Raw genomic sequence first — 18987 nt, forward strand, 5'->3', positions numbered from 1 at the left:
AAAGTATGCATCCCTGATAGCGATGATGAAGTAATTCAAGAGTTTGATTATATTAGAGGGTAAACCCGAAAGGGAATTTATAGTGGTACTTGAAGATCTTATCTGATCAGTGAGAGTGATGTAGAGTTGGAAGAGGTTGGATCTTAACTCAAAAGGATTCGAAGATCTACTAGACCCAAGAATTCAAATTATTATTGTTTTAGTGAAGAATATGGAGACTTGGAAGATTAAATGCTTACTCCAGAAAAATATAAAGAAAATAAGGAAAGGAATGATAATGTAACTCCATAGAGTATTTATTTGTGTTCTAAGGTTAGTAGTTAAATAAGTAGCTAAGCTACAATGATTTAAATTTCCTTCTTGAACGTCTTTATATTGTTGAGGAATAAGTTGGTTATTTTGGATTGGAGAAATATTCTTATTATCATTTGAGGAATAAAAGTTATTATTCAGTTATTTGAGTTCAGTGAGAATATATTTTAGTACACGAAAAGGGGAATATTTTCTTTAATTATTGTGATCGGTTGCATCTGACCCTTATGTGATTATTTATGTGATATTTATTCATGCATGAATATATGATTGTTATGGTACATAGTGTATGAACTTAGTGTTATAGTAACTCCATGATAATTGTATGGCCAAATCAAGTGTTGCCTTTTGTAGAGAATGACATGTAAGTTATGTATCGAAACCTAAAGTAGAGTTACGTTAAATTTAAGGTCGCGAAATAGAATGGCCAACGTTAACGACTTAGCTACTGCTATTTGCCTTTTGGCGAAGAAACTGACTCAAGAAAGAGCTCAACGTCCCGATTCTACTAGGGACATGTTTGAGAGGCTAGCCAAGGTTAAACCACCGTTCTTTAAGGGGCAAGCTGATCCTACCTTCTTAGAGAATTGGATTATGGAATTTGAAAATATCTTTGGGGCGGTGAACTGTACTGAGGGTATGAAAGTAGGTCAAGTTGTACTGTATCTGAAAGATGAGACTGACTTATGGTGGAAAGAGAATGGGACTAGACTTAGTGTTGTGGAAGAGTTTAATTGAATCCTTCATTGCTGCTTTAAGAGAAAAATTTTACCGTGCATTTATGAGAAAGCAAAGGGCTCAGGATTTCATAAACCTTAGGATGAGGAGTATGATTGTCTACTGAGTATTACAGTAAGTTCATAGCACTATTGAGGTTTGCACCTGAGGTAGTAACTACTGAGGAATGAAAGACTCAAAAGTTTGAGCAAGGTTTAATTGAGGAAATTCGATTGGGGTTAGATGGTGAGACCTTTGTGTTCTTAGATGTTGTTTATGGGAAAGCTGTCCATATTTATGGTCTTCAATTGAGGCGTGATAAGCAAAATGCGGTAGAATTTAAGAAAAGAAAAGATGTCCATGCTGAAGGAACTTAAGGAAACCTTAACAAGAATAGAAATGGAGTCTGAGGGAGTTACAATTGTAAGGAGTGTAACAAGAACCACCCTAGCAGAGACGGTAAGGGAGATCTAGTAACCTGTCATTACGGCTAACGTAATTTCTGGTATCTTTTATATTAACTTCGTTTTAGTTAAAGTGTTATTTGATTCTAGAGCGACTTATTCGTTGTGCCGTCGTCTGTCATTAAGAGTCTTAGCTTGGTAGATTTTGAAGTGATTGATTTGCTTATGAGTATACTTATTGGAGAGATCATAAGATGTACCAAAGTTTATAAATTTGCCTCTAAAGATTGAAGATTGTGAATTTCCTTATGATTTGATAGAATTCGATTTAAAAGACCTAGATGTCATTCTTGGGATGAATTGATTAGAATTCTGTACAGCCAAAATAGATTCTGAAACTGAGAAAGTAATATTGATCCTCATTTAACAAGCTTACATAAAACCCAAAAAAAAAAAACCTAAGTAGGAGTTAATTAATTAGTGTCAAGTTTGGACCAAACATCTGCAAACCAATTCTTTACAACGACATAACTAGATATAACTTCAAAATTATTAACAAAAAACAAAAGAAGAAAAAAAAACCCCAATTGAAAGTAAAACATATAAAGATAGATTATGAAAAGATGAAAGAAAAACAGGAGCTGAACCATATTCAGAAATCACAATCAACATCAAATGCATCATCCATCATCTCTCCAAGAACAAGTCCACCAAGAGCTCCTCCTAAGAGTCCAGCTCCCAATCCCATTCCCATCTTGTTGTTCTTCTTTGGCTTCTGTGGCTTTTGCGCATAACCGGTTTGAGCGTGAGGTGGGTACCCACCAGGTGGAGGGTACCCATACCCGTACCCACCAGCAGGCTGTTGGGGAGGGTACCCTCCATATGGAGGGTACCCATGTGCACTTCCTCCTGCTGCATATGGAATCCCATGTGATGATTGAGGAGGGTAACCTGTCCCGTGTGATTGAGGAGGGTACCCTGTCCCGTGTGTTTGTGGAGGGTACCCTGTCCCATGTGATTGCGGAGGGTACCCTTCTGGTATACCATAAGGCACCCCTACTGCTGCTTGTGATGCCTCAGACTTCTGAGGAGGTGGATAGACAGAACCTGCCGAATGTGGAGGTGGGTAGACAGAACCTGCCGCATGCGGAGGCGGGTACACATCACCATATCCTCCAACACCAGGTGGAGGAGGGTATGCATGTGGTGGGTATGGTGTGGATGTAGAACTGCTAGATGATTGAGCAGGTTTATCATATACACCCCCCATGTTATTATTAATATGACCCATGTCAATAAACTTATATGATAGCTTAATTTCACCTTGAGCCTTGCCTGATGAAACCCTTTTAACCTGATAAGTCACAAATTGAGGAGAACTAGGATCTTTAACGCCCTCTAACAACTCTTTAAGGGGTAAAAGAACTTCCCCCAAATCTTTATCAGCACCAAGGGTAGTCTCATGCTTCAGAGTTAATACAACATATTTGCCAGGCTTGGCAGCAACAGCATCATCGACAGTAAACCTCATCACATAATTCCATGACGGATTCGTCCCACCATCTTGATGAACCGGAGTTTTTTGCTTGTTTTTAGGATCATCAGACAGATGAACCACCACATATACATCCATCTTGCCTATAAGATTGACATTCTTGAGATCTTTTGCAGAGATCAGAGTGAGTTCCAAGGTTTTCAAAACCATTTTTTTTTATAAAAAAAAATTCTACAAATTGCAAGGATGGTGAGATTATGGTATAAAACAGATGAAGAGATATATAAGGATTAAGGAGAGAGGAGAGCAGAAAGATGATACAAAGTTGTTGACTTTCAGATGTATAGGAGATGATTTATAGGAAATCTTGTTAATGGGTTTTATGTGAGGCGTAAAGAATAAGTCGTACTCGGTTTTGACGCGTCCAAGTTTGAAGCATCTTCCTCGGGAGAATAATAAATATCTTAAGTAAATGAAATTGAAAGTATTTGGGATAATGCTGAGCCATTCTTTTGGCATTGGTGGGAGTAAAGTCATCATCAGTTGGACACGGGTGTTGCAAATTGCCTAGTAATTTCCAATTGGAACCAACACCCTTCCAGAGTTTCACGGATCGAAATGGAGGAATTAAATTAATTAATAGATAAAAGTAATAATATAATTATTTCAGGATATATTACAAACATTACAACATTACAACATTACAAATTAGCAAATATCTAAAACTTATCCTTCTATTTATTTTACATAAAAAAAAATTACATAGAAAAACCGTTCTCCACTAAAATTCCATAAAGAGAAGAATTAGCACGGAATTCATATACTTCCTCCGTTTCAAATTAAATGCAACAATTTGGATGACATATTCTCCTAGGTAAAATTTCTTAGGGTGAGATTAAGAAAAAGTAAGGACATGTGACTAAGTTAAGAAGGAGAGAGAAAGTGGGACCACATAAAAAGTAAGGCATGTGACTAAGTTAATAAGGCGTAATTAGTTTTAATAAGGCTATATTTGTAATTTCACACTCAAAATCTTCGCCAAGAATAGAAAGAAGTAAAATGTTCCATTTAATTTGAAATTGTCGTTTTTAGAAACTGATGCTTTTAATTTTAAACGGAGGAAGTATGTAGTTTTATGGTATATCATAAGGGTGATGAATTATAATATAGCATGGAATATTAGAGCACATAGGTAAGATCAAGATTACTTGCAACTTGAGGCAAATTTAGGGATACCATTTTATGAGACGTAAAAATAAACTGAACCCCCTCTCACACGGGTGAAAGAATCCTCTATTTAATAAGGCCAACCTAAATTCATCATGGGGTTCATATATACCGGATTTTCCTAATGACGTATAAAAATATGAGGTATTTCCTTCTCTTTCCCCTCCGTTCCCCATTCCCTCATTCATTCCCCTTCCATCCGCCCTCCATCCTCCTCACCTCTTCCATTCCCTCTCTCTTTCTCATCCCTTTCATTTCCTCCATTGAAGGACTACGAGATTTCAAAATTTTCCGACAAGTTTACGTTTTCTAACGACTTCAAGTTTTTTTTTTTACCATCTCGCTATATTACAGGGAAACACTAATGTAATTATAAAAATTCGAATAAACCTGATAGAATATCTTGAACATGGTGCTTCGAAAAACTTAGCACGAGGGTAATCATTTTTTGTCTCAATTCCTATTTGGACTTATTTTATTTAACTTTATTAGAACATCTCATATTAGAGTAAAATTTACCAGAAATCGACTTGGAAATGCCAAAAAAGCACCCCAGGCACCTAAAATAGACGCCCGAACATGTGTTCATGCGCCTAAAATAGGCGTCCAACCAGAGGCACAGACGCCTATACATGTGGTTGGGAACCTATTTTAGGTGATTGACCACAAGTTCGGGCGCCTATTTTAGGTGCTTGAGCTCTTTTTCGACATTTTCAAGTCATTATAGCCATTTTTTATTAAATGAATTATAAAGTTTCATTGATATTAATAATGTAATAATGTGGCCGGAAAAGTTGCACGTAATGCAAACGAAAAGGTTGAAGGAGATGTGGCGACGTAATGATGCCTTTCAATATATACCAATATATATATGAGTATAAAGACATTAAAAGTATGTATTCGGAGCGTTAATGAGAAAAAAACAAGATGACATTTAGCAACCCAATATATACCAATAGAATTTTAAATGGCCCTTTTTACTTGTTTGATAGGAAACGGTTCTTCAACTAGTCCCAACTCCCAACCATTTCTTTAACAACTATAAACATTATCAAGACAGTAGTCCATACATGATTTCTCTTGTAGAAGTATCTTTCTGTGAGTCCTTATGGAAACAAACAAAATACCAAAGAGATAATAATGATGTTTCACATAGAACTGATACATACGATGAAAACATATCTTTGTGCTCTATTATATGATATTCATCACCCTTTCTCAAAAATTTATTACATCTGCTGGTTGCATGTCTGGGTCCAACTTACAAATTACAAGACAAAGGTGTATGGGGAGAAAGAGATCTAATTAGCCTAGATGATTGTTTACATGTAGCACCAAGGAATCATGGCTTCAACTCTATAGATGAAAGAAATTCACTTGAGTGAGATAAGGGAAAATTCTCAAATGAGTTCCATGAAATTTGATCCCTAAATCTTAGGGATATGAGATAGGAAGCGATGCCACTACTCCATCCCAACCTCGTACACAAAGTATATGAGAGGGCGTTTGGTATCAAATTTTCACGTACAAATTTGAGAAAAGTATGTGGTCAGAATCATGATCTCTCCACCTCGCAAGACCTGTACCTCTTTCCTGTCAATAATTTCATAAGAATGTCGTACATTAGCATTACCACTTGAAAAACTCTTATTGGCCAAACGTTTTTCTATAGAACAAAAGAGTATAAAGACTTATATACCCTTACAAGATAGCCAATTAGCTATGGTTATTTTAGATGAGACTTTGATATTTGGCTTTCCTCAGGCCCACATTCTTTCCAAAACTGAGAAAGACAAATATTCTTTGAACTACAAATCTTCTACATGAAATACAACGTTCTCTTGCTACTTTTCTGAACTCCACATCTATATATATCTTATATATCTAAAATTCAAGACAAATAAATGCTCTGCTGTCATATGTATCCTCCCCTACCCTACACAATCAAATGAAACATTAAGCCATAAAAATATTTGTTTGAAAACTTGAACTCATGACCTCTCATATGAGGCTAATATACTAACCAATTATACTACAATACTCATGTTGGTCTTTGTGAGCGACAAAATCATTTCAAGACAAAATACTATTTTTATTTTTGAAGACTTCAAATTTAAGTTGATAAATAACCCGAGCATATCGTCCAGGACAAGAACTACTTCATCTTAGAAAAAACAAAACTTACACTACAAATTGGCGAAATTGTAGCAAATTTTGGAGAAAGAAATCGGTGGAGCAAAATAAAATAAAAATTGCAAGTTGATTTTGGCTTCTCCTCAATCGTGGGTGAAAAACGAGACATTAGGATTTAGGGTTTCTCAAGTTTTGTTTTATTTTTGTTCCACAATTTGGAGGAAAGCAAAATGAGGAAACAAGGTAAAAAAATATCTGCAACAAACAAAGGTCTTAATTTGGAGGAAAGCAAAACAATTTGGATGTTTTTGTTTGAATTAGTGTTAAGGGAGAAAGTTAGTTAATAAGTTGTTAAGCTTAGCTGGCAGTTAGTCAGTGAGACAGTAAGAAATCAATTAGCTCAGTTGATTACAATCGTATAAATATAACTGATTGTATGACTGGAAGACTTAATGAATGTAATACAAATCTCTGTTCCTCTTCTCTTCTTCTTCTAATTTATAATTCTCTCTTTCTCCCTATGTTCTTAGCTTAAATTCTAAAGGTATCCTGCAACATTGGTATGAGAGCATATCGATCAAAACTTATCCAAATTGATTTATTTTTAGTTCATTAGAATCTCTGTGAGATTGCGGTGCTATTGAACCAAAATTTGTAATCACCACATCAGGTTTTCACAGACAAATTCAACACCCTATTTTGTCGAAAGTGAGAAAAATTTTGTTTCTTGGAGATTTTCAGTTCATATAAATCTCTATAATCTCTCGATTCCGTCAAGCTAGAAATTACAGAAATTGGTTGAGTATTTTGCAGCCAATTTTACACCCTATTTCTTTTCCAGAAATTTGAGAATTTCTTCTTGTAATTGAGTGTTTAATACCTCAATTACATATACGGCTTAAAACTGGCACCTGCCAGTCCTATGGATGAACAAATCAAGTCTTTAGAGCAGAAATTTCATGCTCAATCAAAGAAGGTGGATGATCAGTCAAAGAAGATTGATGATCTGATGACATTAATTCTGGAATTGAAGAACCAGATGACTGAGAATGGCACTCCAAGTGGTGAAGGAGGTCAGGGAAGTCCTAGAATTCCTAGAGTGACAGGACCTAAACCTTTGGGATATGTTCCTAAACTGGAGTTTCCAAAATTTGATGGTTCTAATTGTATACTGTGGACAAAAAAATGTAGCAAATGCTTTCATTTGTGCAAAATACCTGATGACCAAAAGGTTGATTTAGCATCACTTTTCATGATTGACAAGGTTGAGAAATGGGTTGTGAGGAAGAATGTGGATTGGACTGAATTTGTAGTGGACTTGTTAGCAAGATTTAAAGTTGACACAACATTTAATGTTCTTGAACAGTTTAATAAGCTACAACAAACTGATTCATTAGAAACCTGCATTGATGAGTTTGAAGATTTAAGTTCTGTGATATTAGAGCATCATCATTCAATACCTGATGAATACATTCTTGGGAGCTTTGTGGGAGGATTGGAATCTGGAGTTAAGCCCTTTGTGAAGGCTTTTAAGCCTACAACAATTTCAACAGCAGTAGAGATTGCTGAAAATACAGATGAAATGGTGACAGTGATGAAGAAAGTGAGCATGATCTTGATATTGAGCCTCTGAAAACTGTTAATGCTCTCTCTGGAAATCAGAATTTACAGACTATGAGAGTGCAGGGCATGGTGAAGGATAAACTCTTCCATATTCTAGTAGATTCAAGTTCTAGACCTGACTCTAGCTAAGAAACTTGGGTGTAATGTTGAGTCCATCCCTTCTCAAGCAGTAGATGGTAATCAGTTGCATTAAGGTCAACATTTTGAAGCTGATGTTTTATTGACCTTATTGGGTGGTTGTGATATAGTTCTTGGAGTGCAATGGTTAACTACTCTATGGCCTATTTGTTGGGATTCTAAAGCATTACTGATGGATTTTATGCTGAATGGTAGTCAGTTCGTATTGAAAGGAATTCATCCTCAGAAGGTAAAAATGGTTGAAGGAGCACCATCATCAAAATTGATGAGTCATGTTGTTTAGTTGTGTGTCCTACAGGTGAGAGACTTGTCTTTCATGTCTATGGTGACAGACATGTCCACCAATACTTCTCCTAACTCATGTTCTGGTGACTTGGAGAGGTTAGAATAACAATACCACGATCTTTTTGAAGATCCTATTCTTCTCCCTCCTTATAAGGGAGTGTTTGACCACACAATTCTTCTGGAACCTGGATGCAAACCAGTGAACATAAGGCCCTATAGGTATTCACTTAAGCAATGAGATATCATTCAACAGTTGGTGCGGGAGATGTTGGATAGGGGTATTATACAAATAACTCCAGTCCCTTTGCATCCCCAATTGTCTTGGTTGGGAAAAAAAATGGAACCTGGAGGCTCTGTGTTGATTACAGAGACTGAAATTCTAACACTATCAAGAACAAGTTCCTCATTCCAGTAATAGATGAGCTTCTTGATGAATTGGTTGAGGCTACAATCTTTAGCAAGCTGGACCTTAGGGCTGGATACCATAAATTGAGGGTACATGCTAGTGATATTTACAAAATAGCCTTTAAGACACACACAGGTCATTATGAGTTTCTTGTAATGCTTTTTGGCCTTACAAATGCTCCTGCTGCTTTCCAAGGATGGATGAACAATGTGTTCAAACCCTTGTTAAGAAAGTGTGTGCTCGTCTTCTTTGATGATATCCTAGTGTATAGATAAAACAAGGATACTCATTGGAATCATTTGGCCGCAGTTTTTGACTTAACATCGGGTTCTAAATGGCAAAAACTGTTTGTCTATGAAAAATAACTGCTAGCCATGGTGTTTGCAGTGCAAAAATGGGAGCAATACTTGGTAGGTACCCATTTTGTGATACATACTATCAAAAGAGCTTGAAGTGGCTCTTATAGCAGAAGATATCAACACCATTTTAGCATTTTTGGTTGTCTAAGCTCATGGGCTTTGACTATGAAATCAAGTATAAAAGTGGAAAAGAAAATCAAATGGCAGATGCCTTGTCTAAAGTTCAAGGGTCGGATTTATGTGTATGGCCATTTCCATTGTCTCTTCCAGTCTAACTGAGCGTTTGCAAGCTAGTTATTTACTTGATGACAGTTTGAAGGATGTTGTGCAACAATTACAACAGTATCAACCCGTAATAAATTTCCGTCTTCAAGAAGGGCTCTTAAGGATAAAGGGGAAGCTAATAGTAGGTCCAAATGCTTATTTGAAGACTAAGATCATCACTTGGTTGCATTCTTCTCCAGAGAGTGGTCATTCTGGTCGAGATTTGACTATCACAAGAGAGTCAAGAACCTGTTCCAGTGGAAAGGATTGAGCAAGGATGTGAGGCAATTTGTGAGAACTTGCAAGGTTTGTCAGGCTTCTAAGTATGATCCCTCTGCAAGCCCTGGTTTGTTACAGCCTTTGTCGATTCCATAAGCTATTTGGGTGGATGTCTCAATGGACTTCATTACTGGATTGCCAAAATCTGGTGGGTATGAGGTGATTTTTATGGTGGTAGATATGCTGAGTAAATATGATCACTTGATCCCTTTAGCTCACCCTTATTCAGCTTTGCAAGTAGCTCAAGCCTACTTGGATAATGTCTTCAAGCTTCATGAATGGCCTAGAAGTATAGTCAGTGATACTGATAGGGATGCTATTTTCTTCAGCCAATTTTGGCAGGGCTTGCATGGCACTGAGTTCCTTTTATCTTCACTTATCATCATATCATCATCATCCTGAGACATATGGTCAAACAGAGGTGGTGAACAGATGTGTGGAGACATATTTGAGATGTATGACTAGTGAACACCCCAAGGAGTGGCATGCTTGGCTTCCATTGGCAGAACGGTGGTACAACACTCACTTCCACTCTGCCACTCAGATGACTCCTTATGAGGTAGTTTATGGACAACCTCCTACATTATACCTACCATACCTTCTAGGGGAATCTAAGATAGATGAGGTGGATAGAAGCCTACAAAGAAGAGAATAAATGATCGCTATGCTTAAATTTCATTTAGGCAAAGCTCACTGAAAGATCTTTCATGCCGGGAGATTTGGTGTGGTTGAAACTTCAGCCATATAGACAGCAATCTGTGCAACAAAGAAGCAATCAGAAGATATCTCCTAAGTATTATGGGCCCTATCAAATTCAGGCAACAATTGGTAAAGCTGCTTATAAGCTGAAACTTCCTGCTACAGCTAGAATCCATGATGTCTTTCAAAATTCTCAGCTGAAAGCTTTTCATGGAAATCTGGCTATTGCTACCCACATTCCTCACTGGTTTCATGGACAAGATGTTGGTACTGTTCTTAGACCTCAAGTGTTGTTGGATAGAAGGGTTGTCAAGGTCCACAATCAAGCTCAAGTGCAATATGTGGTTCAATGGGAAGGAGCCTCTGAGTCTGATGCTTCTTGGGAAGTAGCTGATTTTGAAACTAATTTCCTGATTTTAATTGTTCAGTACATTGATTTGAGGTCGAATCCTTTTAAGGAGGAAGGAATGTTAAGGGAGAAAGTTAGTTAATAAGCTGCTAAGCTTAGTAGCTGGTAGTTAGTCAGTTAGACAATTACAAATCAGTTAACTCAGCTGATTACAATTGTATAAATATAACTGATTGTATGATTGGAAGACTTACTGAATGATAATAAAAATCTCTCTTCCTCTTCTCTTCTTCTAATTTCTAATTCTCTCTCTTTCTCCCTATGTTCTTAGCTTAAATTCTGCAGATACCTTGTATCCTGCAACAATTAGTAGGTTAATCCTAGTTGTGAATGTGCAATCTTCTTAAATAAGCAATCTCCTATTTCTGAAAGTACAGCGTACATAATTGTGAATGAGCAATCTCCAGTTCTTGAATGTACACATCCTAGTTCCCAATGAGCAATCTTCTATATCTAAATGTAAACGTACAAGTTCTTTCAAAAAAAAATGTACACTTAGAAAATGGTGAATTAGCAACCTCCTGTCCTTGAATGTATACATCCTAGTTGTAATTGAGCAACCTCCTATTTCTGAATGCATACTTACAAAATGGTGAATGAGCAATCTCCTCTTCTTAGATGTACATATCCTAGTTCTAAATGAGCAATCTTGTACATCTGAATGCACACTTACAAAATGGTGAATGAGCATTCTCCTATTCTTTTTTTTTTTTTTTTTTTTTTGAAGGGAGAGCAATCCTATTCGTGAATGTACACATCTAGTTCTGAATGAGCAATCTCTTATTTCTTAATGTACACTTACAAAATGGTGAATGAGTAATCTACTATTCTTGCATGTACACATCCTAGTTCAAAATGAGTAACATCCTATATCTAAATGTACACTTACAGAATGGTGAATGAGCAATCTCCTATTCTTGAAAGCACACATCCTAGTTTTGAATGAGCAACCTTGTACACTTACATCATAATGAATGAGCAATTTCCTATTCTTGAATATACACATCCTAATTCTGGATGAGCAATCGCTTATATTTGTACGGTGAAAGTGCAGTCGGAAAGGTGGGGAATATTCCAACTGGCCATGTTAATCCCGAGGAAACTAGCAACGATAATAATTCTATAAATTCAAATTACCAGCCAGATGCAGGAACTTCGAATAGCTCCGGGACTTCGAATAGCTCACATAATTTTGGGCACGATGCAAAGGAAGATTTAATTGAGACCAGAAAAGCATATACTTCATTTAAGAAGGAAACTTTCTAGCTTCTCCCCTCTCTCCGATTCATTCTGACTTGCGGTGCTTTTGGGTCAAAATGAATATTATACCACTTCAGCACACTTCTAGCTATGTTTAATTGCAACTCTTGTTCTATGGAGATCCGTTCTCTATATAGCCAGAGTCTTACCGTAATGAAAGGATTTAAAATGCCGTACATCAGCAGTTAGTAGTATTTGGCTTCATTTTCTTCAGCTACTGCAGATTTCTAGAGGTCCTCATATACCCAAGCAAGACTTCACATCTCCTGTTTCATTGAAGCTATCTACTGCATCTGGATTGGTAGAAACTTGAAGATTTTTCAGCAGCATTGCTCGTCTGTGGAGCAGGCTATGAGGCAGATTATTTTTAAACTTTCTTGTAGGTGCTCAGATGATGCTAGACAAATGTTGATCTCTTAGCTTTTTCGGTTTCTCTTAGCACATGAAGTGTCCTATCCACAACCCTTTCTAGAAGGTTGGGGGGGGGGGGGGGATCTTTGGATACTTACTTTTTCAAAGAGAATTCCTTAATTTTTTGTTGTGTTGTATTTGGTTTTCATAAATCAATTAAATCATTTTATACTTGCCAAGAAAATAAATAAAAATTATTTTCAGACTCAGTCTCATACATGGTATGAGGCTTCTTTATAGCACTGCTAAGCTCCTTCTAACCTTGCTACAAATTTCCCCGCAAGGGTGTAACAATGTTGATGAACAAGGTAGGCACCTGCAATAAACATGTTTGAGAGGCACAATGGAATCTTCTGCTATGAATCCATATTAGGGGGAAGGGTAATTTAGATATTATCTTCATTAGCTAGCTTGGGGAATAAGCTAGATAGGCGTGCTAAGGAAATTTCTCCATATACAGGGTTAACTCTAGAGAGAAAAAATTATGTTGAATATTGATAAGAAATTAGGTGAGCTTTTAAGACTTCAATGGGAGAGAACAAGCCACTCAAAAGCTTGTAGCTATCCTTTATATTGCTGTAATTTCAGGTGATGAATCAAATATCCTATTTCTTCATAAATGGTATCCAAGGTATGTTAATTCATAGCAAATGGTATCAGAGCAAAACAATTATGGGAGATTAGAGTGCTGATTTTCGAGTTTTTCGTTAAAAAAAATCTGCAATAAATGTCGCCAAAGAAAGTGCAACACAACAAATGGAAAGGTGGATTAGAGAGGATTTCGCCTACATCAAACACCAACGAGATTCAGGAATTTCATATCTCAAAGAAGAGCAACGATCCAGCGGGAGCTTCATATTCTTGATGGAAGAAATTATGATGAGTTGGATTCTGGAATTCGAGGATTTCTTCCGATTTTTTCAGTTAAATGAGGTAGTAAAGCTAAAGGCCACCATAATAGCACTGGATGGCGAAGTGCAACGGTGGTTCGGAGAGGAACACCGGCAACAACCATTTGATAAGTGGAATGAATTGAAGGATCGGGTGAAGGAACATTTCACCGGAGTTTTAAATGTGGAAGAGAGGTCCATCAACTTAACAAAATCTTCTTACAAGGCGGCGAAGCAAGCTATGGTGGAGGTACAATGGGCGCTGGCGAAGATGAGTCGAGTGTGGCCAATAGAGGCTTCACCAAATGTCGGAGGAGAGACACTGGTAGAAGAAACAAAAGAGATTCAGAACACCACCCTTAACTTTCAAGAGGAGCTTGAAGAGGAAAGACACCAGCTCATGTTTGAAGAGGAAGAGTCAGATTTAAAGGATCTTGGAGTTCATCACACAAGTGAAAGTCGACCAGACTTGTTCGGCAGACAATTTGGAGGCAGTCTTGTTGATCTCAGGATGGTTTTACCGGCGGTGGTTGAGTGAGGTTACGTGGTGGTAGATTACAAGAAGGGACTGGTAATTTCATGAATAAACTAAAGTGAAGAGTCTTCGATAGAGGGGGTACTGGAGGCAGTGGGTCAAGTGGGGTCTAGGAGTTTCCGGAGGCTTAGTTTTAAAAGGGGGAAGGTTAAGGCGCAAGCATCCCGTAGGCGAGGCACACCTTTGGTGCCAAAATACTTAAAAATCAAATATAGAAACATTATCATACTTCAATCAAATAGATATTATGTTAAAGAATATAAGAAAGCATTTTCATCGCTAGAATACCGCAATGATGCAAAGTACTAAGTAGAAAGAAAAGCAAACATAATTGAAATAATATTTCAAACTAATTAAATAGAGAAGCTTGTAAATGGATTTTTAAATATAAAACTTCCTGCATCATTACCTTTGAAAAAAAAAAAATGAACTCAGTGCCTCAAAAGAAACAAAAAAGAAAGACAAAGAAAGAAGAAACATGTGTGGTGAAAACAAGAAAGAAAGAAGAAATGAACTGACTTCCTCAAGGAAAAAAAAAAGAAAGAAGAAAGATGCGTGGAGAATAAATTAGAAAGAAAGAAGAAATAAAGAAAAGAAATAAGAACAGAAATACGAAGAAGAAAGTAACCCAGAAGAAAAAGAAGAGAAGAGAAACTTAGAGGCAAGGGCAGTAACCAGCGATGACATCAAACCACGGCGAAGAGGAAAAGCAAGCAGCGAACTAGAGGCAGGGAGAAGTTTCGAGTTCTAGGGTCTAGGCCAAGGTAATGTCGAGACAGGAAATAAGCTTTTAAACTGAAAAACGTGACGTGTCCCACACGCGCGCCTTGAGGCGAAAAGTGTGCACCTGATGCGCCTCCGTGCACATCTCGTTTTGCGCCTCGCAGATGCGCTTATCTCAACACCTTCACTCGCCTTGCGCCTAGACGTCTTGGGCGCGCTTTTTAAAACTAAGGTCGGAGGTTGGAATGAAGGCAGCTGCCATTGGATACTACCAGCAGGGGAGAAGAATTACTTCTTTTGCCTTTTGCCTTGTGGAAGAAGGTGACTCTAGAAAATTCCCCTATTCCTGGGTTAGGGATGACAATTGGGCGGGGCGAGTGCAGAGGATGGTACCTCCACACCCGCACCCGCATAATATCCCCATACCCATCCCCATCCCACCACCCGTTGCGGGGGAAAGTTCCAGACTTATCCCCGCTCCACCAAGTACGTATTTACATCCATCCACGCCCCACCACCCGCATGGGTACCTGCACCTGCTTCGTACTTCATACCCGCACCACCACCCGCATGGGCACCCACACCCGCTTCGTACCCGCGTTATACCCACATATATATATTTTGCAAGATAAAATTATCAATAATATAAGTATATAAATAGAATTTTAATAATAAACATGCGGAGCGGGCGGGGGTGGGATGAGGCAGGCGGGGATGGGGCGGGTATAACATAAAATCCACACCCGCTCCACCACCCATTGCGGGTACGATTTTAATCCCCATCCCGCCAAAGTGGGGCGGGGATGAGTCTAGGTTTGGCGGGGATGGGGCAGGTCTCCTACTTGACCCACCCCATTGCGTTCCCTACTTGGGAAGAAATTCATGGCAGAGGAATCGTTACATTGCATCTCAGTAACTCCTTTTACCCTAATAAGTCCAATGCTGACTCGTTAAATGATTTTTACTTTGGCTCATTGAAGCACGGCCAACTCCCACAATACCCCTTAATCCATTCTACAACCCAACATCATTTTTATCCCATTTCCACTGTTAAATCTACCCCTTTCTATTTTCCAAGCGCAAGGAAATATGATTGGGCCCAAGATTGCGTATTGTCTCCCTAAACCCAATTTTCTACCCAACCCACGTTCTTACCCAATACATCTCCTATTTCAAAACCCACTTTTCTCATCTCAGTTTTAAAACCCAGTTATTCCATCTCACACCTCAATATTCCACCCAGCCTATCTACTACTCGTTCCACCCATTATTTTACCTCCAAAATTCATCTTTACCCTGCACAATCAAACCACCCAACATATCTTTTCATCACTACAACATAGTTTGAAAATACGGTTTCGATCACAGTTGCGGTAACGATCACGGTGATGCGAAAATGAAGATGATGCGGTTGTCGTATCGCTAATTATTGGCTTAAAACTTGAAATATCCCTGAAACCCGCCTAAAATGCGGTTTTTTTACACCTTTACGATGCAGGTAATAACGGTTCGATGCATTTGAAAACCTCTACGATATGGGCCATACGATACGATGCGGGCTTGTTTTGACACCATGCACTACAACCAAACCTTAAGCCAAATTTCAATTATTTTTGACCCACATCCTTACCATCCCAAATCAGGCCAAACCAATTTCATACAAACCTTACCTCCACCTCATGACATTTCCATATAGCGTTTTTTAGATGTGCTTTCTGGGAGATATAAGGTTTCACTACTGAGGAGCTTCAAAGGCAATGGAAGCCAGGCATCAAGGATGGCACTGATCACCATTACCGAGGCTGAAAATTGAGTGCCACCTACTACCCATAAAGGTGGAAATTTGTGGGGCCGGTAATGCTATGATTTTGGAAAGGTAATTAGATATTATCTTCATTAGTTAGCTTGGGGAATAAGCTAGATAGGCATGCTAAAGAAAATTCTCTATATATAGGGTTAACTAGAGAGAAAAAAAATTATGTTGAATATTGATAAGAAATTAGGTGAGCTTTTAAGAGTTCAATGGGAGAGAACAAGCCTCTCTAAAGCTTGTAATTATCCTTTATATTGCTGTAATTTCAGTTTATGAATCAAATCTTCTATTTCTTCCTTAATCTTTATCATTAATGGTGTCCAAGCTATGTCAATTCATAACAGCTTCCTGCTTCTTAGTGATGTGGGAGCATCGGTTCAAGTCCAGATTTGAAATTGGAGGTGCTCTTAACCCCGCTCTCTTGATGGTAACATGAATGAAAAACTTGCTTATTGGGTGACTTCATTTCTAATGAGTAGCTTATTACTTGGGTTTGAACTTTATTTGGGCTCTTTGTTGTGTAAATTGGTGGCAAAGGCTTAAAATGTTGCTAGAAGGTTTAAACAAAAATTTTTGGGAAGCTTAGAGTCGAAAGGTGTACAAATAGTTGATCTTCAGCGCATGAGCCAACTTAAGAGTGTCATAACGGTTTTTTCCTATCACTCCGTTGGAGACAGAATCACTTGGAGATGAAAATAGAGCTCAAGGGCTACCCGACAAGTGGTCATGGCGTCATGCACACAAAATGGGTTAGAAACAAACAAGTCATGCACAATTAAAGTTAAACTGTGCTCAACAGAGCAACACATGGTCATGTGATTCTTCCAGCTCTACTTCACCAGCAAATTTAGGCCGTTATGGAGGATATTCTGGTGAACTTCCTAGGCTGGGGGGAGCGAGGCCCATGGTCATGCACTAGGCCCTGGACAACAAACGTTCAATTTTTTGTATAATTACCTTCCTTAAGCTTGTAGTAAAATAATCCTAGCCTTCAAATATGTAACCGATAGCCAAGATCAAAAGTTCATTAGGATTTACTTATGTTATGTAATGCTTCCCTACAGAAAAGGAGTAGCTTAGAGTCTTAATTAGCTTCGGATGATATTATCAAATAAACATTCGTCTCCTTGGTCTTTGAGAAACTCTTGTTTTTGTGTTTTTTTTGTTTGGTTAAATAAGAAATGGAGTTCATAGTGTTCAAATATAGCAAGCCTCTCCTTCTGAATAATAGTTTTGGCTATAAATCTTCCATCATTCTTTACTTTGTGTGAATAAATATGGTTTATTTCTTGCACCCACTAGCTTTGTGCATCACAATTTGGTTCAATTTCATATCATATACTTTCTCCATTTCCAATATACATGCAACATGTTGACTTCACACAAGCCAAAGCACTATTTTGGCTATTGATATCTTTTAATTATGGACTAGTAAAACAGACAAAAAATTGATATTTTGAAAATACATTTTGAGACTAATACAATACTCCCTCTGTAGCTCAATACTTTACCAACTTTTTTTGCGCGTTTGTCAATGCACTTCTTGGACTTATTGCATATTACTAAAAATTACAACGATTAAATATTAATAAAGTACTATCTAAGACGAATCAAACAAGACCCCACATGACTAAATTTTTTCTTATATATTGAGAAAATATTAGAAGATTCTCTATAATTATGAATAGTGTCAAGATTTCAAGTGAGTAAAATAAAAAATACAAAGGGAGTAATATGTTATATGATAGCATTTGTATTTATATAAAAGTTTGAAATACGGTCAAAGTTAGTATTTGAAGAGTGCAAAATCTTCAAAGTTCCATGTATTTAGAAACGGAGCAGTAATTTGATGGTTGATCTCATAACCCACAACATATTTTCTGGCTCATTTTTTATTTTGTTGAATAGGATATTCCGGCTCATAAATCATCAGATCCTTCATTTCGATCACCATGTATCTATTAATACTTAATACCCTAAATCCTACTATATTTAAAAAGAAACCACACTAAGGTCTGTTTTCTTCATCTTATTTTACCCTAACTACCTTATCTTATCTTTTTTTTTCTGAACTTCTCTTATATTTTATGAACTTTTGAACTTTTTTGAACTTCTCTTATTTTCATCTGAACTTTACTTAACTTTCTTTAACTCTTCTTCTTAACTTTCCTTGTTTTTTTCTGAACCATTTTTTTGAACTTTTCTCAACTTTTCTTATTCTTTTAAGAAAATAAGCATAAATAAGGGGAAGACAATAGACCCTAGAGGTCTTAGAAATCTCCTATAGATCTGCAATCTCTTGTGTGACTGTGTATGCTTGTCAGATTGCTTGGAGTTCTATGTCGGGCCCACCCTTCATCTCCTTAGGAAAATTAACTTATCAGCTGCATTTCAAGAATCAAGGCCCTATGATGAACCTTCGACAGAAAGGGGGAAAGACATGTATCCCATTGCCACAAGCCCACAATTACTTAGAACCCAGTAAGAAGACATTTTAATATTCCATGCATTCATCCACAAGAAGTAGTGAAGCTACAATCCATATAGAATTAAGAAGCACAAGCACCATAAACAACATTTTTGCAGGTAAATGACATCAATACTT

At 37.5% G+C, this 18987-nt stretch overlaps 2 protein-coding genes and 1 long non-coding RNA gene across 10 annotated transcripts in view; all 3 read right to left on the minus strand.

Moving 5' to 3' along the window:
* Positions 1–1882: 1882 nt before the first annotated feature.
* On the minus strand, positions 1883–3352 carry LOC104898964 (protein SRC2). The gene has a single exon (XM_010686107.4). It carries the CDS (start codon positions 3136–3138, stop codon positions 2086–2088), a length of 1053 nt encoding a protein of 350 aa, XP_010684409.1. The 5' UTR covers positions 3139–3352; the 3' UTR covers positions 1883–2085.
* Positions 3353–5321: 1969 nt separating this feature from the next.
* LOC104898961 (uncharacterized) overlaps positions 5322–18987 on the minus strand; it is a 28274-nt gene continuing 14608 nt past the window's right edge. For 7 of the 8 annotated variants that reach the window (XM_057396372.1, XM_057396371.1, XM_057396369.1 and 4 more), the window contains one exon: positions 5322–5748. In XM_057396372.1, the coding sequence (XP_057252355.1) occupies positions 5676–5748 (73 nt within the window). In that variant the 3' untranslated portion in view covers positions 5322–5675. The other variant, XM_057396370.1, reaches the window with a different exon arrangement.
* LOC130592193 (uncharacterized) lies at positions 11449–18981 on the minus strand. Its single transcript, XR_008970421.1, has 2 exons — positions 12683–18981; positions 11449–12632 (listed from the first exon to the last, which is right to left on the minus strand). It is a non-coding gene; the product is annotated as an uncharacterized LOC130592193 (long non-coding RNA).

Source organism: Beta vulgaris, chromosome 7 (genome assembly GCF_026745355.1).
Source record: "Beta vulgaris subsp. vulgaris cultivar EL10 chromosome 7, EL10.2, whole genome shotgun sequence".
Lineage (NCBI taxonomy): Eukaryota > Viridiplantae > Streptophyta > Magnoliopsida > Caryophyllales > Amaranthaceae > Beta > Beta vulgaris.

Coding starts and splice junctions, on each gene's coding strand:
- LOC104898964 (XM_010686107.4), bottom strand. CDS start 3,138: ATGGTTTTGAAAACCTTGGAACTCACTCTGATCTCTGCAAAAGATCTC.